The 25375-nt window shown below is 35.9% G+C and overlaps 1 protein-coding gene across 1 annotated transcript in view; it reads right to left on the bottom strand.

Moving 5' to 3' along the window:
- LOC105487501 (hyperpolarization activated cyclic nucleotide gated potassium channel 1) overlaps positions 1–24886 on the bottom strand; it is a 440263-nt gene extending 415377 nt beyond the window's left edge. The window contains exon 1 of the mRNA XM_011750962.3: positions 24331–24886. Coding sequence (XP_011749264.1) covers positions 24331–24740 — 410 coding nt within the window. The 5' untranslated portion in view covers positions 24741–24886. The remainder of the gene's footprint in view (positions 1–24330) is intronic.
- Positions 24887–25375: the final 489 nt, after the last annotated feature.

The raw sequence follows: 25375 nt of genomic DNA, 5'->3' as shown, positions 1-25375 counted from the left end.
CGCAACGACAAAAAACCAAACACTGCATGTTCTCACTCATAGGTGGGAATTGAACAATGAGAACACTTGGATACAGGTAGGAAAACATCACACACCAGGGCCTCTTGTGGGGTGGGGGGAGTGGGGAGGGATAGCATTAGGAGATATATCTAAAGTAAATGATGAGTTAATGGGTGCAGCACACCAACATGGCACATGTATACATATGTAACAAACCTGCACGTTGTACACATGTACCCTAGAACTTAAAGTATAATAAGAAAAAAGAATCACCCTGATTTAGAAAATATGATATAATTTAGACCATGCATTTTTTAACAGGAATAATTTCTTAAATTGTCGTGCCCCTACACTATTTTAATCTAAGGAAGCCTCAATTTACTCTGCTGTAACATGCAAACATACATTTCTCTAATATTCAATCTAAATCCAACATAAACTTTATTGCCTTAGATCTGTCCACTGGGAAAAAGTCATATCTTTCATAGGAAATGATTAAATCCTTCTTTCAATGAATATTTTTCAAAGGAATAGGGCCAACACATAGATTAACATAATTCTACCATGCAAATAAATTACAATTAATTTCTCCACAGCAAAGTTTCCTCTAAGATCAGTTTTTACTAAAAAAAACGTGAAACACCCAGAGCATTTTACGAAACAGATTCAAACAAATATTCATAAATCTCGGTTACTTTATTATAGTTACTGATACATATAGATAATAGAACAAAGTAACAGCCCTAAAGTACGTTTTATACAATCAAATTATTTTTAATATAACACCGAGAGCTTTAATTGCTTGAAAAGTGGCAAAACACTAATTAAATGCATTATCACTCTGCAAAGTCAAACCAATTCCTCAGTTATTTTAGAGAAAACAAGTTTATTTTCCATGTAGCTTCCTTAATAGCCCCATCACCCTTGCCTACTGTTCCATTATCATCTATGTTCTATCCTGTACTTGAAAGGCCTGTTCTCTCCAAACTCCATTACCCAAATCCCACCTGTCATTAAGGTCCAGCTCAAATGCCATACCCCTTCATCATCTATCCAGAACTTTCTGGCTTGAAGTAATTACTCTGTCCTATTAACCCTAATGTTTATTACCAGCAAATCATGTTCAGTATGCATTAGATTATCTGACATTATATATTAAAGTACTATATATAGTACTATATATATAGCTATATATAATTGCTTCACCCCATCCCCCACACTCCCACTAGACTGTAAGATCCTTAAGAGCAAGTTTCATGCCTTACTCTTGTTTGAATCTATTTCAACACCTAATACATGGTTACATATAGTTGCAATTCAATACTTACATGCTGAGTAGATTTTTATAAGTGAGGACTTATCACTTTGATGACTAGCAGTCCTTTCATGATTACTTGTCAGATAAAAAAAAATATGAAGGTAGAATTTAGAAAAAAGATCAATTTCAATAGTTGAATAACTATTTATAGTTCTGTAGTAAAATGCTATGTAGTGTGTTGCAATATAAATAATAGTTAAATATTACGACTGTATATTTTATAAGTCTGACATGGTTCTCTTCTAAGTTACCACTAATTTAAATTGAGTTAGGACTGTCAAAAAATCTGTTATTGTTACCTTTAAGGATTTTATCTTTACAAAGTCACTAAATGTAAGTTAGCAGATAATAGGGTTTTTTCTCAATTGGTTTAAAGTTTATAATACACATAAGAAAGATATTTACTCCAAGAAAAGTATTAAATCCTTTAGTTAAAATCTGCATTTTGAAATTCTTTTCTTTCTTGAATTTCAAAAATGTCATGGGGAAATGAGGGTGGCAAAGAGGAAAGAGAGAGTTGTTGTTGTGAAATATACATTATTCAACACTGCACCTACATGTATAAATTGATTTGACTATTGCAATGCCCTTGACCAGTGAAAAAACATCATGGGAACAATGGATTACTAGGCTTGTGCCTAATGTAAAAGAAAAAAAAATGACTAAAGTCGATTTATTTGGCCTGAAAAGACTTGCTTGTTGTGTTTGGAACAGAAGGTTGACATATTTAATAATTCAGAAATTCAAATGATGTCATTAAAAAAAATAAGAAAAAAATGTTATGCAAAAGATCCATTTTGTTTTAATTGGAGAGGCTTGTAGCTTTATCTATGTTCTCTGACTCCTTATTAATTAATTGTGCCCTGAATCTTTGGCTGCTAAAAGGTTGTTTCATCTTTCATTTTTAAATAAACCTTTGCTTTAGAATACTCTCACGTTTACAGAAAATAACAAAGTACAGAGTTCCCATATATCTCACAACTAATTTCTCTATTTTCACATATTACATCAGACATAAATAATGAACAAATATTTATATATTATTATTAACTGAAGTCCATACTTTATTCACATGTTCGTACTTTTTATCTAAAGTCCATTCTCTGTTCCAGCTTGCTGTCCAGGGTACCACATTACAGTTTAGTTAGCATGTCTCCTTAGCTCTGCTTCACATGACAGTTTTCTCAGATTATTTTTCTTCTTGATCACATTCACAGTGTGGGGGTACCAGTCATATATTTTGTAAAATGACCTTAAAAATTAGGATTTATCTGGTGTTTTTTTCATGATTAGATTGAGGTTAGGGGTATTGCAGAGGAATAGCAAAGAGGCAAATATTATATCATGTCAAGTATACATACTATCAACATGACATATGACTGTTAATTTTGATCACTTAACTATAATGTTAATCAGATTTCTCAAATCATTATTTGAAAGAAATTACTATTGACAGCCTACAGGTAAGGAATGGACATTAACGGCCCACTTCCCTGAGGGTATAATAGCTACACAAATTATTTGGAGTTCCCCCACACCATTTATTGATTGATTCAATACTCTTTATATCAGTATGATCTCATGGATACTTGTATTACACTTTGGGTTTATAACTCAATCCTAGTTTATTATTCAGTTGTTCAATTTGTTCCATCATTGGCCACTAGAAGCTCTTTAGATTATCTTTTCAAATTCCACCCATGCATTCCTACTCCTTAGTGGCTTTTTCAAGTAGCATAATTCTTTGCTTATATCAGTATCACAAGTGGGGGTTAGAGGTGACAAAGAAATGTATTTGGCTTCAAATAATGTTTTCTATAGCTACAATCAAATGATAAGACATTTTAAAATAGACCCCTTAATCAAAGGTCACAAATTTGACCATATGCTTTCTACAAGAAAGGCACAGCAGAATCATTCTAGTCCTAACTTATTTCATGAATCATGATTTCAAATATGAAATTCTAGTACTAATTTATTTCATGAATCATGATTTCAAGTATGATATTATATGCCCCTAAATAATTTCCCATTGTCAATTTCATATGTAAAGTAAAATATCTTGTGTAATGTTTAAGGCAAAATAAATTTTTCTGTTTGAAAAAAGACCATACCAAAGCATTAAATGAAAACCTTTTAGTTATTATACTCAGCTTTCCATGAGATAGTTATGTTTTAAAAGTTAATATTAAAATGCTAATTTTCATTGGCTTTCAGTTGATTCATATATGTATATATATCACATATATGCCTTTAAGTTGCTTTTCATGAATTATATAAATTAGCTCTTTGGGATAAATAACGACAATCCTAAACTTCTCTATTTAAAACTTAATAGTTTAAAACAATTTTACGAGAACGTAGAAGTCTATATTTTAAGTGCCACAGAACTCTCTGAGAAGGCAGCTATCAAAATAGCTAAATAAAAGAATAATTAATAAAAAGAGGAAAATATTCATTCTAGGAATCTTCTGTGATTGATCTTATATAGATCTTCTATCTAAATATACACAGTATTTGTTTATAATTTTATGTTAAGCTTATGTTATGAACTCTAACAAAGTTTTGCAAGAATGAAATAGAGAATATTTATTTTATTAATTACACAAGTATTAATATAATGCCATTTATTAGATACAACTTAAGAAAATTTGTGCCCACTTCTACAACTTAGAGTTAATATTAACTGTATTTTTAGTCATTATAGATAAATTGAAAGCCAATTTTATCAATTGATAAGATTTTTCAATATCACAAATGCTGAATGTTTATTAATATATTTTAGAGTACAATAAAAATATTTGTGGAATTTAAAATAAGACAGTACAATAAAAATATTTGTGGAATTTTCAATAAGATATACATGGGCTGGGTGTAGTGGCTTACTCCTGTAATCCTAACACTTTGGAAGGCTGAGGTAGGAGGATTGCTGGAAGGAAACCAGGAGTTCTAGGCCAGCCTGGCCAACATAACAAGACCATGTCTCTCTAAAAATTTTTTAAAATTAAAAATAAAAATAATAATATATGCATGCATATATAAGTACTTACTATATATTGTATGTAGGTGGCACGTAACTTCAGAATTCTCAACTATTGCTACTTGGAAAATATATATAAGTGGCAATATGGTTTCCTGGAAAATATGATTTTGATGACCCTGCTGGAACCAGTATTCTCACTACTACTATGAATTTTATCACATATACCTTGTAAGAAGCATACTGCCACATACTTACGGATAATGTGTAGAACCCATCTTATATCAAGTCTGATAGTAGCTTGGCCCCCAATTCAGATGTGGCATGAGATCAACTTTTGTCCCTTAAGATATCCTAGGCCAGCCAAGTCCTTTCTCTCATTCTTTCTGCTAGTCACATTATGTCTATTACCCATACAAACCTTTGTTGGCTGTTCCTTCCCTAAACACACTAGACTCATAATGGGAATTATCCAGAACACTCACCTTCTAGCCCCACTGAGTCACTAGTGATCCTTGATTCAAACACATCCAAAAGCCAAAACCCAAATGTGGTTCGAGCCTACCATCTGAATTCTCTCTATACACACAGGCATGCTGAACTAGTAGAGAAAAATAATCACACAATTATGCCAAAGATAGCAAGACAAAGTTATGTTCTTCAACATCCACTCCATTTTTTAAAATTGGACTGTACCTTTTGACCTTTCCCCAGACCATTTCAAGGTATTAAATCACCTTTAGCTTCACAAAGAGCCAAATAAAGCTAATATGATTTCAAGGCCATTTCTATAGCTCCCATCACCCACCTGCATCCAAGCAGTCTGTTCATTTCCTTCCATTGTGAACAATTATGTTATACCATTAGACATAAGAACTTAAAGCATAAAAATTCAATAAAGTCATTTCAGTGTGAATATACTTCAATCTAAATACCATGAATAAATGGTTGATGTCAGGTCCTTTTCTGTTTTAATAGAAGATAAGCTCAAGAGTGAAAAGGGAAATGCCGTGAGAAAAGGTTGGTAAGCAAACCAAGGAATATCACACTTCACAACTTTTCCAAGACTCAGTCCTGTTAGTCATTGACTAGATCAAGACAAACATGGAACTGTCCACTGCAGCTGTGTGCAAGCATTCCTGCTTCACATGATTTATAAAGGATGTGAGTACATGTATGTGTATGTGTATATGGTTAAACTTCATATAAGCAAGCTTTATTCTCATATTTATTTTTGAGATACCACTTTACTTCAAATTTTCACATACACTTTGTCACAGCTTTTCCAGTATGACCTGCTTTTTCATCATGAATATTGCCTATGAAATCTTCAGGAAATCAACCATATTTTAATACATGTCTTATAATTACATAAAGAACAATACAGACATAACTTGCACTAGACAAATACACACACATATGCATAAACAAATCTATATACACCTTATATTTTTGTTGGTCAATCAGATACATTAGAGATCATATTAAGTAAAATATATCCATAATTATACTATTAAAATATTTTTGATTTGTATTTCTGTAAAAGAAAATCAGGAGAAAAATTTTAACATGTTCAGAGCAAGATATGTTTGGAGCATGTCTTAGAACAAGACACTTAGGCCACTTAGATAAATGATAATGGAAGGAAACTAAATCAAAAGGAGGTAGAAGATATAAATGCTCTGGAAGGAATTTGAAATAAAATAGAGGAAAGAATAGAAGGGCTAAAATAACCAGAGAATATTTGCAGTCTCAAGATAATGGGATATGAATTATAAATAAGTTCTAAGAGAATGCAAAGTAAAGGAATGGTCATTTACATGTTGAAAGATTTGTGGGAAATCTTAACCTTGAATGGAAATGTATTCAAATACAGTAACGACAGAGGAAAAATGGGCAGAGGTTGTGATGACACATTATAGAAGAAATGGACATGCAGTATGATCCTTGAGAGGTAGTTAATTATTACCTATCATCTGTCGATCAGCTATCTATCTAGCCATCAATCTATCTACCAGCAGTCCATATATCATATAATCCAACTAATACTGGTGGAAAATGATACAAAAATTTTTTTCAGCAGTTGCTTCATTATAACTTTAATTTGCCAAGTATTCAGTTCTGTCTTCACAGATGCCTGAAACATGTGGCTAATTCCTATTTGTCTTTGAATTCTGAGTTCAACTCCCACATCTTCATGGAGGCTTTTCCTAACCCCTTGGATTAGATTAAACCCCTAGCTCTCCCCTTCCACATATTACCCTGTAGTCTTCCTTTGTTATTACTGATAACCTCTCATTACTTGTTTTCTGCATGTCTTCCTCACAAGATTGGAAGCTCACAAAAAATAGAGTGATATCTGACTTCTTCACTGCTCTACTCTGGTTGAGCACTGGCTGGCACATACTAGGTGATGAAGAACCTGTATTGAAGGAAATTGCCTATCTGTAGAGCCTTGTCTAAAGGCAACAACTAAATGCAAAAGGGCTGGAGCCTTGGAGGAAATCTGAGAAGCAGTGTGCATACATGTAGGAAAACAATCCAAAGAGAAAAGAAACAGAGACCTTCAAAAGGGGTATTAAGTGCCACTAAGGGGTTAAATTAAATAAATTCTGGGAAGTGTGTGTTATATTTAAAAAGAAGGAGGTTAAATGACACTTACTGTTTACTTATTTGGCTTGTTTAATTTCATTTTGCTGTTCTGTTTTGTTTATTTCTTCAAGGTAGGACTTGAATGAAAGGGTTATAGCAATGGTAATACAGGATTAAAGAGTAATGACAAGCAAGAGAGAGAAAGAGAGTGAGTGAATGTAAGTTCCCCTTTCTTAAAGTCTGGGATGGTCAAAGGTATACCATGGAAGTAGCAAACATAAATGAGAGCCAAGGGTTTGTTTTAATTTAAATTAAAATGTTTTGAGCATATTTCTTACAGAGAAAAAATTTAAATTTAAATTTACTCAAGTTAGGAGAATAAATGAAATGTATTTTTAAATTATCCATTATTACAGCATAGTCTGATCTTGAAGACTGTTGATACCTACCTCATCTTTCCAAAGATTGAACACACACACACACACACACACACACACACACACACACACACACACAAACACAATAATGTTAAACAGAGAAGTTTCAGTAGCATTTTCCCAAATTCTCCAGTACATTTGTTTCTTTCTAATTCTGTTTGGGGTTCGGCTTCCTCGGGTTATTTATATAGCTCTGCAGTCCAAATAAGTGAGGGCTAATTACAAAATAATTGTTTTGGATGCAGTGATTCCCTTAGGTAAAATATCCTGCTATCAGACCACAAGAAACCAGAAGGAATAGTCTCAGAGGTACAACAGTACCATAGTTAATGGAGGAACTTCTTGGGCATCTGCTATCTGAAACCATCTGCATTGTTTCTTGCCTTTCTCAGACGCCTTTTCTTTAGGAGACTCAAAGTCTAATAATAACCCTCCTAAATTTTACCAAGCAATTGTAATCCATTATTATTATACTGAACTCCAATTTATAAACTAATACATAACATTTATATAGTGGTGGATTGTAACCTAATGACAAACATTGACCTTTTTGTGTAATAACTGTGTCTCTCCTCAATATTTATGGCTAAAGTTTTAGAGCCTCCTCCTATTTTCATGCGCTTCCCAATGACTTCATCATGAGTACAGCTCTTCTTTGCTATTTTCATTTAAATAGTCTGTTCATTTTGGTACTTAAGCACTACCATTCAAAAGGATACAGAAACACATAATGAAAGGAAATTAAAAGTATTTTTAGGAAGAATGTTTTCATTGGTTCTTGTAGTTTTCTGGAGTATTAAACTTAAGCACAGTCTAAAGAAGTTTTGTTTCTTTTTTACATGTCTTCCTGAATAAGAACATTTCTATTTTCAAGATTTGCTCTTAACTCTTTACTGTCAAATATTTACTATTTTGGAAAAACAAAGGAGCATCTGAAGTAGTTAGGTTTTAACACACAGGATCTAATCCAACATGATGAACTAGAAACAAAGCTCCCAGAAAACTGTAGCCAATCTTTGACTAAAAAAGGCACCATTTCCCACTGTAGAATATCACCTAAATAACTAGAATTCATATACCCAGAACAAAAAATATGTATAATTGCTAAAAGTGTATAAATTTAAAAGTCTGAGAAAATGACAAAATCATTAGATCAGCGTATGACTGAATACCTCTAGGACAAAGCGTAGTGGTTAAGATATTGGGCTCTGAGCCAGGTTTCTGTGTTCAAATCTTAGTTTCTCCATTTATAAGCTATCATTATAACTCCCTAAGTTTTCCATAGTTCAGTATTTTAAGCTGAAATAGGAAACAAACAGTACTTGTCGTAGGGTTGCTCTAAGGACTCAGTGAGGTAACAGAAATAAAAACACCTGGACTAGCACCTGGCACCTAGTTAGAACTTAGCAGGTAATACTGCATTTGGAACACTCTGTAGAATATCTCACTAATTGTGTTGCTTTTCCCCTGTGTGATCAGTTAAAACAATGTTTCAGCAGGAAAACATCCCCCAACTAAATAAATGTAAAAGTAACTATGATGGAGAATGCTTAAAATCTCTACTTATTTTGGGCATTTAAGACAACATAGAAGCATGCATTTCAACAAAAATGACTGACAGTATTTCTAGTCACACGGCATATTCTGTGAACATTCTAACTCAGATGAAGTCATGGAACCATATCATGTCTATTTATTGATTATGAAAGAATTTAAATATGTGAGTGTTAGACTGGCTTAAATAATTGATAAAAAATTGTACTTTCAGTACAAAAAGTAGATATTTTAAAAATCACATTTAATAAAATTGTTTCTTGGGAGAAATGCTATTTTCAAATGTCACTAGCTTCTAAATATTGCCTTACATGGCTGTATTTCAAAAATGTTAATAACAATGTGCCTGCCGTAGCTGTGACACTGATTTAAGAACACATTTTGGTCATTACTATCTCTCGCTGTTTGCCTGTAGTGAGCTCTCATAATTAGGGCTGAATACACCGCACTTTTAAAATTAAACCAAGCCTCTGGGAAAGAATCATGGAAATAGATGGTTAAAGGACACCCAAGCAATTAACAAGCATGATAAAGTTAAAAATTGAAGATAGGAAAGTAGGTTAAGAGCTTTTCTCTCTTTCCAACATGATTTGTTGATACAGAAGGAATATATATCAGTTTAATATATATCAGTTTGACTTTACATAGGAAAGAAATGCAAAAGCAGTGCCACATTGCAGTCAACTAAATTATATTGCTGTTTTCCAGGGGATTTTTCTCTTTGTGCACTTAAAAGGTGTACAATTCTAAAATAATTCTACATTTGACTGACTTTCAAAACAAGCCTGAAAATACTTTATGCTTTCTGGAATCACAACAGTGTAACATTGAACAAATAAAGAATTGATATTTTATAAAAATTATACTAAAAAAGTATTGATTATTTGTGATTTGAATTTATTAGGCTTCCTCTATTCCATTACATAATACCTCCTTTCTATTTGAACTACATGAACCAAATAATAAAAAGACTTGCATCCCAAAATGTTGGTAGACATGAAAGTTTTCACTCTTCAGAAGAGGGAAAATCCATTCAAACCCAATTAAAAGAGTTAAGATTCTGATCGTTCTGAGACTATGTCTGGGACAATTTCCCTGTATAAAGTTGCATTAAGTTGTTTTGCCTCAGTATTAGTAGGGTTTTGTTGAAAATACAAATAAGATCTGTGAGTAAAACAGAAATATAAATAATAACATTGTACTGTCCTTTATAGCCTTGATCTTTCTCTTTCAAAATTAAGACCTCTTCCTTTTTCCCCTTTCTTTTTATTGTGATGCTCATTAATTAAATAGGGTTGATAAAATCATGCTTTTCTAATTATATTATCTCTTCATGTATTAGGTGAAGGTACCTTCAGTAGGTAATCATTTTTTACATCATTATGAACTCAAATTTAAACAGCTGATAGGTTTGAAATCATAGAAATTCTAATCCTTTTTAAAGCTCATCTTTGGCTTCTTCAAGTGGGATCCTGAATCTTTTTGCTATTACCCTGGTAGTCTTTGATAACCTCCTTAATGATATGTCAAGTTGCTCCAGGCTCTTCACGTACATTGCCTGCCCCAGACCTGGGATCACACATTTCTCCTCTTCAAATTAAGGCAGACCAATTGTGCAAATTCCATCCTAGTTTCAGCTGCTGTTCCATCCCATTCCTCTTGGCTGCGTGGGAGTCTCCCATATTCTCAGCTCTGTCAGACACCCTTGCTTACCACTGCTTCCTTCCTCCAACACATAGTGCAAAAACAACAGGTCTTGCAGTTGTTGAAGGTTTGTGTCACTTATCTTTCAGGTTGCTGGGGATAGTTTTCCTGTAAAGTTGCCTATGTTTTTTGTTTGTTTGGACTTTGGTCTTGCTCTGTCTTTTATATGCAAAAACCAAGCTGCCACCTTAGTTTTGCATCTTTTCAGACTTAAGTTATTTTTGCTTTTGAAAATTATGTCAACTTCAATTTTCCTTTATCAGGGTCTATGATATCTTTTCTATGTACACGAGGGCTAATTTAACACTGGTCACTCAGGACGTTATTCATTGGAATATTATTTCTTCACTGTAAATTTGGTAAACACTATTAAAAAAAATCCTGGTCACCAAAAAGTTAAAAGTAAAAAAAAAAATCATTTTTCAAAATATCGACTCGACATTTTATTAATTAAATCTTGAGGGATATAATGTTAACTTTCCATCCCTGTACAACAGGGTTTTAAAGGTGCACTGTTAAATCAAATAGCACAATTTGGCAAAGTGGAACAGAAAATAAATGATACATACCTAAAAGTAATGTAATTCTTTCTAAATGTCATTGCCCAAAGGGATACATTCTCAACTTTATTTTGATTAAGATAGCACTGATTCTAAAGGCAATGACATTTAAATAGTTTTTACAGGGCTGTGAAAGAAGAGCCATGCCAGATACAATAGATAGAATGTTTATGTCACCCTAAAATTCATATGTTGAAATCCATTTTTTTTTTTTCTTTTCTTCCTCCTGAGATGGAGTCTCGCTCTGTTGCCCAGGCTGGAGTGCAGTGGGGAGATCTGGGCTCACTGCAAGCTCCGCCTCCCAGGTTCACGCCATTCTCCTCCCTCAGCCTCTGGAGTAGCTGGGACTACAGGTGCCCGCCACCACACCAGGTACCCAATATCACGCCCGGCTAATTTTTTGGTTTTTAGTAGAGACGGGTTTCAGCATATTAGCCAGGATGGTCTCCATCTCCTGACCTTGTGATCCACCCGCATCGGCCTCCTAAAGTGCTGTGATTACAGGCGTGAGCCACCGCGCCCAGCCCATATGTCGATATCCTAACCCACATGATAGTGGTGTTGGAAGGAGGGGCTTTTGGGAGGTGATTAGGTCATGAGGATAGAACCCTCATGAATGGATTTGGTGCCCTCATAAGAGATCCCTCACCCCTTCCATCTTGCTAGGTTATAGTGAAAAGACAGCCATTTGTGACAAACAGACTCTCACCAGAGAGCAAATCAACCAGCACCTTGATCTTGCACTTTCCAGCCTCCAGAACCACGAGAAATAAATTTCTGTTGTTTATAATCCATGCAGTCTATGGTATTTTCTTACAGCAGCTCAAAAGAACTAAGACAACAAGATATCATATATATATATATGAAAAATTGGGGTATATATAATCCCAATTTTAAAAACTACATAAAATCAAGCATTATAGTAAAAGGAGCTCATAGAAACATGCATTTATTTAATTGTAATGGCTTCAAATCTTATTTCCAAATGCATGTTTCTGTGAAGGAATAAAATGCAGATTAAATGTCCACACTAAATTATTGTTTTTTAGAGGGCACATAGGGAAAAGGGTTGTTGGAAATTATATATAAAAACCAAAGTTAAGCATAATATTGCTAAAAGTCTCTTTATTTATTCAAATTTATTAAGTGCCTACTTTATACCAATATATTGAAAATGTGTGTGTATGTATGCGTGTGTGTGTGTGTGTGTGTGTGTGTGTGTGTGTGTATATATATATATATAGACACAGGGTTTCACTTTGTCATCTAGCCTGGATGGAGTGCAGTGGCTTCGTCTTGGCTCACTGAAGCCTCAATCTCCTGGGATCAAGGGATCCTCCCACCCCAGCATCCCAAGTTGCTGGGACTACAGGCATGCATCTCCATGCCTGCCTAATTTTTGTATTTTTTGTAGAGACAGGGTCTCGCCATGTTGCCTAGGCTGGTCTTAAACTCCTGAGCTCAAGCGATCTGCCCGGCTCAGCCTCCCAAAGTGCTAGGATTACAGGCATGAGCCACCATGCCTGGCCCAGCTTCAGCTATAATTCTTAAACAGCTTGCCCAACCAAAATTCTGTATCTTTGAATCTTCCATACACTGTTTTTAGTGTCTCTATTTCTGCATGACAATATTAGATAGTTCAGGAAGTCTTAACTTGGTTCCAAAAATAAATGTGCTTCAAGGAAACTACAAATCTTTGAAATTATAGGCAAAATATTATAAATAAATACACAGGTCAGAGTGTCAATAGCTTTAATGTGATCTGTGAAGTATTATATGAGTTTTCAACCCTAGAATCACTAACACAAATGGCTAACCATGAATGATTTGTATAATCAGTAATTATAGCCAATAGAATTATGGGATTATTTATATTGCGCAATACTTATTCAACCATAACTTGGTGCTTCTAGCATGTATTTCTGCTTTTTATACATTAGATATATATCCAGATCACAGAAAATACAGGTCTCCAAACTTTCCATTCTAATTCACTTACATGGATTTCAGGATAAATATCAAATTTATTGTTTAGAAAAAAAGACAATTTTTTAAAAAGTACTATTTTAACAGAGAATGACTATTCTATAGGAATAATAAGGAACAGTTGTTCTCCCTTTAAAAACTAATCAAATAGGCCAGGCATGGTGGCTCTCGCCTGTAAACGCAGCACTTTGGGAGGCCAAGGTGGGTGGATTGCTTGAGGTCAGGAGTTCGAGACCAGTCTGACCAACATGGTAAAACCCCATCTCTACTAAAAATACAAAAATTAGGTAGGTGTGGTGGTGCACGTCTGTAATTCCAGTTACTCGGGAGGCTGAGGAAAGAGAATAGTTTGAATCCAGGAGACGGAGGTTGTAGTGAGCCAAGATCATGCCACTGCACTCCACCTGGGGTAACAAAGCAAGACTCTGTCTCAAAAAACAAACAAACAAAAAACTAATCAAATAACTTTAAATATTCATTTTCAGTCTCTGCTCATGTTCCTCAAACAACCTAGGTAATGTAAATTTTAATAAGGTGCATTGTCTTTTTAATAAAACAAAGATAAAACATTCTGCAAGGGTGATTAAGTGACAACTGCTCTAGAAATGATATCACAAAGATTTTTTTTTAATTCTGTCAAATTTATAGTATTTCTCAAATTCTTTTACGTACCTAATTAGAAATAATTATATTTCTAAATAACAGTTTTTAAAGACTGTTAAACATGACAATAAAAAAAGAAAATGAAAGATTTATCAGTTTATAACTCATCTTATTTGCCTCATATATAATACTTAGCTGATTTAACATCCCAAATGGTTTAACTATGCCATTTTCTGATGAAAATAAAGATGAACAGAAAGTAGCACATGCAGCCCAATGAATGCCATTATAATTTTCCCTAAAAGCTATTTCCAAATGTTCAATACTGTAGCATTCTATACCAACTAAATAGAGTAAACTGGAAAATTTTGCAGAAATAGGATATATTAAAAGTTTTCTGGCCGGGCACGGTGTCTCACACCTGTAACGTTAGCACTTTAGGAGGCCGAGGAGGGCGGATCACCTGAGGTCAGGAGTTTGAGATCAGCTTGACCAACATGGAAAAACCTGTCTCTAATAAAAATACAAAATTAGCTGGGCATGGTGGCACATGCCTGTAATCCCAGCTACTTGGAAGGCAGAGGCAGGAGAATCGCTTGAACCCAGGAGGCGGAGGTAGAGGTGAGCCAAGATCGCGCTATTGCACTCCATCCTGGGAAACAAGAACGAAACTCCATCTCAAAACAAACAAACAAACAAAAAACACAGTTTTCCAATGCTAAGTGCCTCATGACTAGACCAATTTCACATAGCATACATAAAATATGTCATTGCACATCAGGGCTTCTGCTGCCAGGGCTTGCATGAAGGTAAAAAGGAAACAGGAGCACACCATTTACATGGCCCTTCCTTCATATATATTTTTTCTTCAGTATTTATGGAAATGGTTAGAGTATGTACTTAGAGAATATTTAATTTTTCAAACAACTAACTTGCCTTAATTCTGTTTTAATTTTACTTTCATAAAAATAACTAACTCTTAAAATAGCATTAAATGCAGAGCATAACTTCTAAGTGCTACATATGTAGAAATGTTTATATTGCATATATAGTATATATACACAGTATATATACTATATACCCCACAAATTTTATACATATATATTTTTCCTCATATTATAATTGAGAAAATTGAGGTCCAGTTACTAACGTGGGGAAGCTTGGATTCTGACCTAAACAGTTCCCAACACTGTTACCTCAAAATAATATATGCCCATAGTCTTTTTTTTTTTTAAAAGCAAAACAGCATGAAGGATTATAAGGAGAACATATAAGCCTCTCCCTTTTCCTTTTACCCCTACATATCACTTTCCAAATTCAACCACCATAATTGTTTCTTTTAGTGTTTAGTTCATATTTCAAAGAGAAATTAATTTATCAATTTTAAATACTATTCATTAGTTTCCAACTGTGGAAGACAAGGACTTAGCTTTCTTATATCACTCAAACCACATTTACGTTTCTCCTGCCCTCCCACCATCCTAGAATAATTGCACCGCAAACTTTATTTAAAACAGTCAACTTGTTTACATTATTATTACCAAATAAGCATTAGGCACTGCTGAACCAAGCAAGGAACTGTGATTCATTTCCCTTTTATATACATCTTTAGATCATTCTGGAGTTAATAAAGGTCTTTTGTTTATTTACTTGTATCCAATGTACTCTACAAATATTTATATGAAAGTCATCAATATCTTGTTCCAAAGATCTCTCGAACACCTAATAACATTATTTATCAAGTGCTGATATCCATCTATTTGTTTTTCCTACCCTGAAGGCCTTCCTCCAGAACGCTTTGCTTTCCTGCCCCAGTCTGGACTGGTTTCTTTCAAGACTAGCTATTCTGGGATACTCCTAGGACTTCAGGTTTCTCTGTGTTAAAGCCCATTTCCTAGCTTCTATGTCTTCATGTTGTTTGGTGTAATTTCTTGTTTTGCAGGAACATGTCATCTAGTAACTTTCTAAGAAAGGGTACATGGGTAGTTAATACTAGAGTTCTTAATTTCTGAGTATCTTTATTTAAACTTTGTATTATGGCAAGGTATGGATTTCTTATCGAGATTACTTTCTCTCAGAATTTTGTAGACATTGTTACATTGTCATTTAACTTAAAGTATTATTCCCACTTCTTGGTATGTAACTTTTTCTTTGAAAAGTCTTAGTCATTTGTTTGTTTGTTGCTTATTCGATGGTGTTGTAAAGCTTCTGTGTAATGATCCTTGGATAGTCTTTTTCTTTCATGATGCTAAGTATTCCATGAGTTCCTCAGAACAGACATTTCAGTTGCTGCTATATGGAAAATTTTATCGAAAATGTCTCTATTAATTCCATATGTCCCTTTTCACTCTTTTTTTTATCATTCTAGAATACCTTATGGTAGATTTTGACCTTATAAATTAGTTGTTGATTTTGCTATATTTTCTTATATTTCTTATTCCCTTTTGTCTTTTTGCTCTAATTCTGATAGACTTCCTAGACTTTATCTGCTAACACAGTTCATCCAAGAGCTGTTTTTTAAATTTCTTGCCATATTTTCCATAGCAACATGTTCTTATTGTACAGATAAAACATTTATGAAGATATCATTTGTGGAGCATTTTTTATAATACTGTCATTTCTCCTTATCCCATCCCTCTGGACCTTTTTTTTGCTGTTTGATTTAGTCTTTCTCTGTTTGATTTAGTCTTGCCTATGAGACTTTTCGCAAATGTCTGGTTATCTTTTGCTTTCAGTTACATATTAACCAATGCCATACCAAAAATATAATTACAGCCTCATTGTACACATGCGGAGTTTTTGCAGGGTGATTAGGCAATAAACATGATTTTTTATCTGAAGACTTTGAAATGTCTCCCTTTGGAGGTATTTTCTCCAGTTTCCTGATTGAGAAAAACAGACCTGGCTCCAAGCATCCTAATGTCAGCACAGGGAGTTTTGTATTCACTAAGGAAACCCTTATTTAATTCTGTTTTCAATCTGGCTTTCCTGGAACTATTTCATAACTGGCACTTCCAAGTCCTGAATTCTTCTGGATTTCAATGGGTGAAGGATTCTGGAAGTGGAATAATTTCTCTATTAACTTCCCATTTTACAAATGTGCTTGAGATCTATATTCTCTGATGTCTCCTCTTTCTTCTACTTACCAATGTATCTGTGCTTTTTCCTATTATTTTGGAGTGACTTCAAGAGGGAGGAAGTACAAATGATTAGGTTCAATCCATCATGTGTCCCAGAAGGTTTGGAGAATTATTTATACTGGCAGCCTTGTTTCTTATTATGTAAAAGAGCTGAAGTGACAAAATTAATATTCATAAGAACTGAATTCCTGGCCCAGTTCTTACTATCTATCTATGTCACCATGTTCATGCTACATAACTCCTCTTCAGTTTCATTTACTCATCTGTGTATTGGGCAGGGAAATGTAATAGTTGGGGCACATACTTGCAGGTGCCAGTGGGAAGTAGATGCCAGGTATTACTGTAGGAAAAAAGAAGAGTTTTCATCTGAATTTATCAACTCTAAGATTAAATGTGCTCATGACCTGGTTGAAGAATAATTCTTTGTCCATTCAGTCAATAAATATTTATTACAGGTCTGTTATGATGACCCAGAAATTTCACTCCGAAGAGAAATGAAAACATCTCTGCACAAAAACTTGTATGAGAATATTCACATCAGCAGTATTTACAATAGCCAAAAAGCAGAAACAACTCAGATGTCCATCAGCTGATAAATGAATAAATTAAAGGTAGTATATTCATAAAATGGAATGTTTTTAAGCAAGGAAATGAATAAAGTACTGATTCAGGTAACAACATGAATGAACCTTGAAAAAACATTATGCTAAGTGAAAGAAGCCAATAACAAAAGACTATATATTGCATGATTTCACTGATATAAAATATTCAGAATAAGCAAAAATCTACAGAGACAGAGAGTGGATTAGCGGTTGGTTGCTTAAGGCTGAGCGGGAGGGTGGGAGATGAGAGAAAGTGAGTGCTAATGCATATGGGGTTTCTTCTTGGGATGATAAAATATTCTAAAATTGTTTCTGGTGATGGCTGCATAACTCTGTGAACTTACTAGAAAATACTGAATTGCTTACTTTAAATGGGTGAATTGTATGGTATATGAATTTCGTCTCAAAAAAGTTGTTAAAAAAAAACCGTATCTGAATGTAATACTTAGGTGATGGGATAATCTGTGCGGCAAACTACCATGGCACATGTTTACCCATTTAACAAACCTGAACATCCTACACATTTACCCCTGAACTTAAAAGTTGAAGAAAAAAAAAATGAAGCCTCTAAGAAAGTTTGGCAAGAACTTTTTTACAACATTGGGAATGTAAAACTGAGTAAGATTCATAAGTTAGCATGGCTTAAATTCCAGGGAAGGGACACATATAAAAATAATTATAAATTCTGCTGAACAGAAAGCCTAGATAGAAAAATAAGTGTGTGCACAATGATTAAATGGAAACCTAAAAGATGAGTAGAAACTAGTTATGTGGAGTGATAAAAAGTGAAAAGAGTATTTCAAGCATGGGAGTAATATCACATTAAAATCTTAGTTGCAGGAGAGAACTCAGGTTGTTCTAGGAGCTAAAAATTTACCCAAGTGGCTGGAACACAGTGCTGGAATGAGTGGCATGTGATGAGGCTGCATATATAGGCTGACATTATGCAGGATCTTGAAGCTCAAAGAAAGTTTGTCAAATGTAGTCTAAGAGTAATGGGAGGTTACTAAAGGGTTTTAAAGAGCATAACAATATTATTAGATTTGCTTTTTAAAGATCACTCTTGTCACTCTATGTTGAATGAAATGGAGGACAGGTTACGCTTTCTGTCCCAAAACAGACTGTAAATATCATAACAGGAATGTCAACCTTGGAGAACCTACATTATTCTTGTCATTTTAAGAAATCTGTAAACTGGAAGCAGTATTAATTGGTCAAATTAATATGTATAGAATCTCTAGAATGTTCATAGGCAGTCATTCCATTCCCTGAAGTTTAGCCAAAACATAATGAAGAGTCAGGTGCAAAGATGTTTGCTGTGGCACTTTTAAAAATACTGAATAACTGTATACAACAAAGCTGATAGTCTAAAATTTATAAATATTTACTAACTTTGTACGTATGTAAAATTAGCCTTATGTTTTTAGAGTTACAGCTAGTGACCTGAAAATAAAATTAGGTTTATACAAATAAAATTATAAGTTGTAAATTTAAGGTATGAGTAATGTTGCTTCTTTGCTTTAACTGAGTGGTCAACTATTAGACAAAATAGAAAAATACTATGAGAATATTAACTAACATAACTTGAAAGAGTCATGAAATCAATTTTATCAAAGTTGGGCAAAATGTATCAGATAAACACTCAAGTCAAAAATAATCAACTTCTATATATATTCTTTACTTCTATATATATTCTTCTACATATATAGGTATCCCTTGAATAGTTTCTGTAGCACATATATACAAATAGAATTAACAGAGCCATGAAGGTTTATTTTGCAAAAACATAAAATTCCGGGATGCACCAGGAATCCTGATTTTTTATCTATAAAACTAATGGTAAGTTGTACATCCAGATGCCTTCACAAAGAAAATTATTTTTAGAAGAAAAGTACTTAGAGAAAATGTAATTTTCTTAGTGCAGGCAGACGTTTTTCTTTATTATCACTATTTCTACAACTAAAATACATAGTGTCAGTCTAATTCATGGTTTGTTACTTCTTTACACAAAATGATAAAATGAAAATTTGTCACAGACCCTGCAAATGCTCAGTACTCTTCGTGTAGTGCTAATCATCTGCAATAATTTGCACTGTACTTATACGAGACTCTATTTGAAAGTCCTTTTCCTGAGCCCAATTGTTGTTTCTAAATAATGAAGTGAATTATCTGCTAAACACAAGAATTATATTCAGAATAAGATTCTCACCTGAAAATCATTCTAAATGCATTCTGCTGGCTTCCTGCTCACTGTAGGACATAGGTGCACTGAGTATAATAATGCAGAATTACAAAGACTATTTATCTTGCTTTTTGGTGGTGATGTTGTTTTGGTTTGGGTTTTTTGATCAAGTAGATAAACGAACCTATGATACAAATAACAAGTAATGTATCTTTCCAGTGCATTTAAATTTCTTTCATTATTCAACAGGCATGTTCATAAATCCAAGTCCACATAATTAAATATGATTGGTAAAGTGTACCTCTTCACTAATTCTCAATTTGCAATCATACCCCAAAAGCAGGTTTAAAGGGAAAGTTGCTCAGAAAAAAATGAAAACCATCTTATAATAATTTAATAGTATAAATCATATCTACTAAATGTAACAGTGAAACATTTTCTAAAAATTAAAATTGCATAACTTACATGTATACTAAGAAAAAGTAACTAAATAAATTCACACCTTTAAATCTTTGAAGAAATTTCACATTATGTCTAACAGTTCCTAGAGCCACTAAGAAAAATGTAACTGAACTTAACAAAGCACAAAAAGGTTCACCTAATCTAGAAAAAACAATAAATTCTTATGGTTAATTTTGGCTATGTTGATAAGAAAAGCAAATAAAAGAAGCATTGCTGGCAGCATACAGAGTGTGTTCAGCACAAAGAAAATGTAACAGTAGGCTAATTAGTCTTTAAACCCCAGAAGGTTGAACTGTTTTCTTGTGAGAAGCTCCTGGAAGCAAATGTTCTATAATGAACTGTATAATATTGGTGAAGCCTCCCTTCCCTAATGAACACATCAGTGATCTCTGGTATCAGTACAGTTGTGGCTGCAATCCAAAGCAGAGATGGAAGACCGGAAGTGAAAGTATCTTCAGGAAGTAACTCCCATCTCTAGAGTCCTTGGGTACTTATAACACAGTAAGCTTTTCACACACTCATACTAATGATGAAAAGAAATGGAAAAAAAAATAAGAAGTCAAGATACAAAACTGCCTCCATTATGAGGAGCAAGATATTGGCTGCAATATATATGGAAGAGGAGCATTCTTTTTAAAAGTCCCTTTGTGTAAGCATGATGGAACAAAATAATGACAGAATCCCTAAAATGGCAAATGGTCCGGTGATAAATTCTTCCAAGATAAATTGCTTGCATAATAAAAATCATCCACAAAAGTATTCTAAATATTCTTTCAATCTATTTAAATGATTATATCATAACTATCAATTGGCTGTGGAAGCACAATGCTTGCTGACCATCACTTTTTAACCATAGTAAAATTCTAGCTAATTAATATAAAATCACCATGAATTTTTAAAAATCATATTTAACCTCCAAATTAAATGTGTCTGTGTGTTGTTCACATGAAATTCAATAAGAGTAAGACCATGCTGTCACTACAGAAAAATCGAGCTACATTTGTTTTTAAGTAACTATCCCTATTTTCCCTAGTTTGGGTGCTTATATACCACAGTATAAACAAAAACATGAACTTGTTGTGTTTACTAAATTCTGTAGCTTCCACCTAGTTATTTCAAACAGTATCTGATACTATTTGACTCTTTTTTATTCTCTGAAGGTTTTTATTATCATCCTTTTTCCTGAGGAAAAAGGTAAATGCAGCATCTCTGCCCTACTTACACCAGGGGTAGAGAAAACTACCTGCCAGACACAGCAATAGCACTCTTGGGCTCTGGCGGGGAAAAGAGGTACTAGGTAGTTCTCTGAAAGTCTCAGTGGGAGCACAGTCCCTTGAGGTAAATAAAGTAGAAAGCTATCAGTCTTAAAAATTATCCTGAGAAGGGAAACTAGAAACAGTGTTAAAGTCACAACATGCCCTGGAGTAAGAACATAGTAAACTTCTCTGGCCATGCAAAGGCTTATTAAAAGTGTCAAGGAAAAGAATCCTCTGGATATCTTCATTTGCACTCTCTCCCCACTCTTCATGGAAATTACTCTTAAGTGTCACTCACTCAGTTGTTACATAATTAATGAACTTAAGTTTGGCATTTTAGGAACTGTAGTAAAGCACCCCTCTGAAAGAACCCTCAGAAAAGGGCCTAAAGTAAAGGCTAGATCATGACCACAAACATTTCTAGTATCTGTTGAAAATTACTCACACATTGCTTTTCCTGTAGAAAAAAAAATACTGCTGGAATTTTGTCTTTCATATTTTTGTTTTTTCATTACATTATCTTGACATGTTATAGATTTTAGAAAATCTTATCTAAATCATACGAAAACTTTGAGATCATACAAAAACATTAATGAAATAATAAGATGTAAATATATTCTGAATGAAAACAAGTACATGATTATTTTTCTAGTTTGTTTTAGAACACCAGTGTATATTGTAATTCTGTTTTAAAATCTATTTTTCAGGTATCTTTCAGTTTAAAAAGATCTAAATAATTCTAATTGCTTAATTTGCACCTGACATGTTCTTTTTTCCATTTATACGAGGGAAAGTCAAATATTCCAAACTCTCCACACTGGAGTTTAGAGTATTAGCTCACGTTTTAATCATTTCCCATTTCTTTGAAATGAACAATAAAATTAAATCATCACCTGATTTCAATTAGTTCCTTTGTTCAGTAACAATGTTTTTATTAAAGAGATATTTTGTCTCAGAAGATTTCCTTGGGAAAATAAGGAGAATCCTGTAATTCCATTCATTCAAAAGACTTTTGGACACTATTCTAATTCCTGAAAAGCAGCCCTATGTTTTTATTTAGCAAGTGGGAAAAAGTTTAATTATTTGATGTATGATATTTTGAAAAGAGATAGTCCTTTTCACATTGCTGAAGAAATAAAAGCTTCATATGTAATCATTTTATTGAGTGAAGTTACATGTTAAAAGTTCAGCATTTTTGCATGTTAATATTGAACCTCATACATTTCTGGAAATACCCCATTTATTTTTGCTATTAAGACTGGAGGCTGTTTTCATGTAAATTATTTTCATTTAAAAATTTTAAAATGAGGTGAACTATATTTCCATTGGGGACTGAGGAAGAGACAATATTCTATACTTGATTCCCACCTTTAAAACTCTAAAGAACACAACAACCTTATACATCTTAGAATAGGGTCATTTATAAGTTTGCTTCCCTATCTTCCTACTGGAGGAAACCGGTTTGATTATTTATTACATCTCTTTAATATGAACATTTTTCAATCAAACTCTTAGACTATAAACTTCATTAGGTTTTATAAATTCTCTTTTAGACTTTGCTGTGTGTTTTTACAAATAAGTACCTTAAAATTATACACTTTCTAAAATCCATTCACTCTATGCATAGATCACAGAGGCTACTGATTTCTGAGACGATAAACATCTCAAAGAAGGCAAAGACAGTCACTATGAGCCTTTGTGTGGCGGGACTGTGGTTTTTTTCACAGCTAATGTCAATCAGAACTGTGGACAGCTCCCGTTAAAGCATGGAGTTGGTGATAATTTCCCTTAGTTTCTAAACTAATTCCAAGGCTGGTTTACATTGCTGTATTTATCCTATAAAGAATGCTTAGTATATGCACATACTCCTTTAGTTGATCTTTTTTTTCTTTTCGAACGAGTTCGGCCAAATAAATAAATATTACCCTGAGTTATTAAGAGTTACTAGTTCTGGATTTTAAAATGGAAAGTCCAGCCTTGTTCAGGAGCTAAGATAACTGTGCGCACGCTAATAAGAGGATCTACTACACGACCTTCATTTGACAATCTCTAAACATGCTTATCACCGAACGAATACTTGGGCGACAAATAAGATCAGAAAACGTCTTAATTTTAATTCTCTAAAGCGGAGTTTTCCTTCTGACAGCGTTTCTGTTCTCCCTCCCGAGCTGAGGGATGTGAAAGAGATTTTTGAAAGAGATTTGCAGTCAAGGTCAAGAAAGGGTGCCGCTCTATTTCCAGGATGGGGGCTCTGGCAACGCCCCCTCTCTCCGTTTCGGGGACTACAGGCTTCCTGCCACGCTCCTGCCCTGCTTGGAAGCGCCTGGCTTTGGTGAGACCTCACGTTGGGGACCATCCAAGTGCAAATTGCCCTTCTCTTGCCTGCCAGCCGCTGTTCCTGAGAAAACACAGCCAGGATACCCAGCGGCTATAAAGAAAAACAGACTAAACACACTCCCCGGGGCAAGCGCTGGCAGGAACTGCTCAGGCGTATGAATCGCTGTCTCCGGTTACCCCGCCTTCTCCAGAGCCCCAGAAGCCTCCTTTTCCCTCTTGGTTGAGACCACACTTCAGCGAGCCGCGCGAGGAAGGGTGGTTGCCCGCTTCCTCACACTCTCGTCTCTTAAGTAAAAGTTTCCCTGGTACAACTTCGCCTCCTCCCAGGGCGGTCACCGTGGCCTCCATCCTTCCCTGATCTGTTCCCGAAGTTCAGGAGGCCGAGGAGGAGAGCCCGTCCGGGATTCCCGGACAACAGGAGCACATCCTCCGGGCCCTTCCTGGGTGGAAACTACCGGGAGGCGCCGAGTGGAGCCTGCTCAGCCCTAGCCGACGCCGCCTGCAGCGCCACCCCCGGCCCGCCCTCCGAGTCCACGGGGCGCCCCCCTCCCAGGGCAGGGAAGCGCGTTTGAGGGCGCGTCTGAAGGGAGGGTGGGGCAGCGACCGGGAACCCTCACCTGAAATCACTGTAAGGGTGGATAATCCAGAAGCCTGCAGTTTTAACCCTTTCCTGCTCCTTTTCCACCGCCTTCTGGCTCCCAAACATGCGGAGGGAGAATTTGTTGACTCCGGGTTGCAGCATGGAGGTGAACTGCCTCTGCATGAAGCCGTACTGCCGCCGGGGCCCCTCGGCGTCCTCAAAGCCCCCAGCCGGCTCCTCGCCGCCGCCTCCGCCGCCGCCGTCCACCTTGAAGCACACGGAGTTGCCGTGCTCCTTCGCGCCGGCCCCGCCGCCCCCCGGCGGGGTGCCCAAGCGTTTCTCGGCCGCGGCCGGCCCCGCGCCCGTCGCGGACGCCTTGGCGGGGAAGACGCTGTTGCCATCGTCCCGGCTGTTAGACGAAGAGTTGGGCTTGCCACCTCCTTCCATGCCCGGAGGACGCGGCCGGCGACGGCGCGGGCTCCAGACTCGCCGGCCGCCCGGCGCCGGGGACACGTAGCCGAGAGGGTAGGGGCCCGAGCCGGCTGCCGGCGAGCCTAGCTGCCCGTCGCGGCGGCGGCGGCGGCGGCGGCTGCTGCTGCTTCCCGCCCGCGCCGGTCCTTGCTGCGCGCCTGGCTCCCGCCGCCGCCGCTGCCCTCAGTGGCTGCGCTCCTGGCTCCGGCGCGGCTGGTGCTGAGGCTGAGGCTGCCAGAGCTAGGCGAGGCTCAGCTCGGCTCAGCCCTCGAGCCCCAGCGCCTCCCCTCGGCTGCCCTCTGCTGGCCAGAAAGGGTCTTCTCCGCCCCCCCTCCCCCTCCCGCCGTCCGCACTCTACACATGCTGGTTACTCTTGCTCCACTTCTGCCCAGCGTGACATTGAACTCAGGAGCCCGCGGAGGAAACGTTCATTGGTACACGTGGAGAAGGACTCGGTGTATGTTTGCATGAGAGAGCGGAGAGAGGAGAGAGAGGAAGCCTGAACTAGCGAGTGTGTGTTGGTCCAAAACAAACAAACATCTTAAACATGAAGACATTGTCTGAACGCCTGTTTGAATAACGATACAGATGGGGAAAGGGGGACGAGCTGA

The sequence above is a fragment of the Macaca nemestrina genome, chromosome 6 (genome assembly GCF_043159975.1).
Source record: "Macaca nemestrina isolate mMacNem1 chromosome 6, mMacNem.hap1, whole genome shotgun sequence".
Taxonomy (NCBI): Eukaryota; Metazoa; Chordata; class Mammalia; order Primates; family Cercopithecidae; genus Macaca; species Macaca nemestrina.
This window is presented reverse-complemented; position numbering and strand designations above follow the sequence as displayed.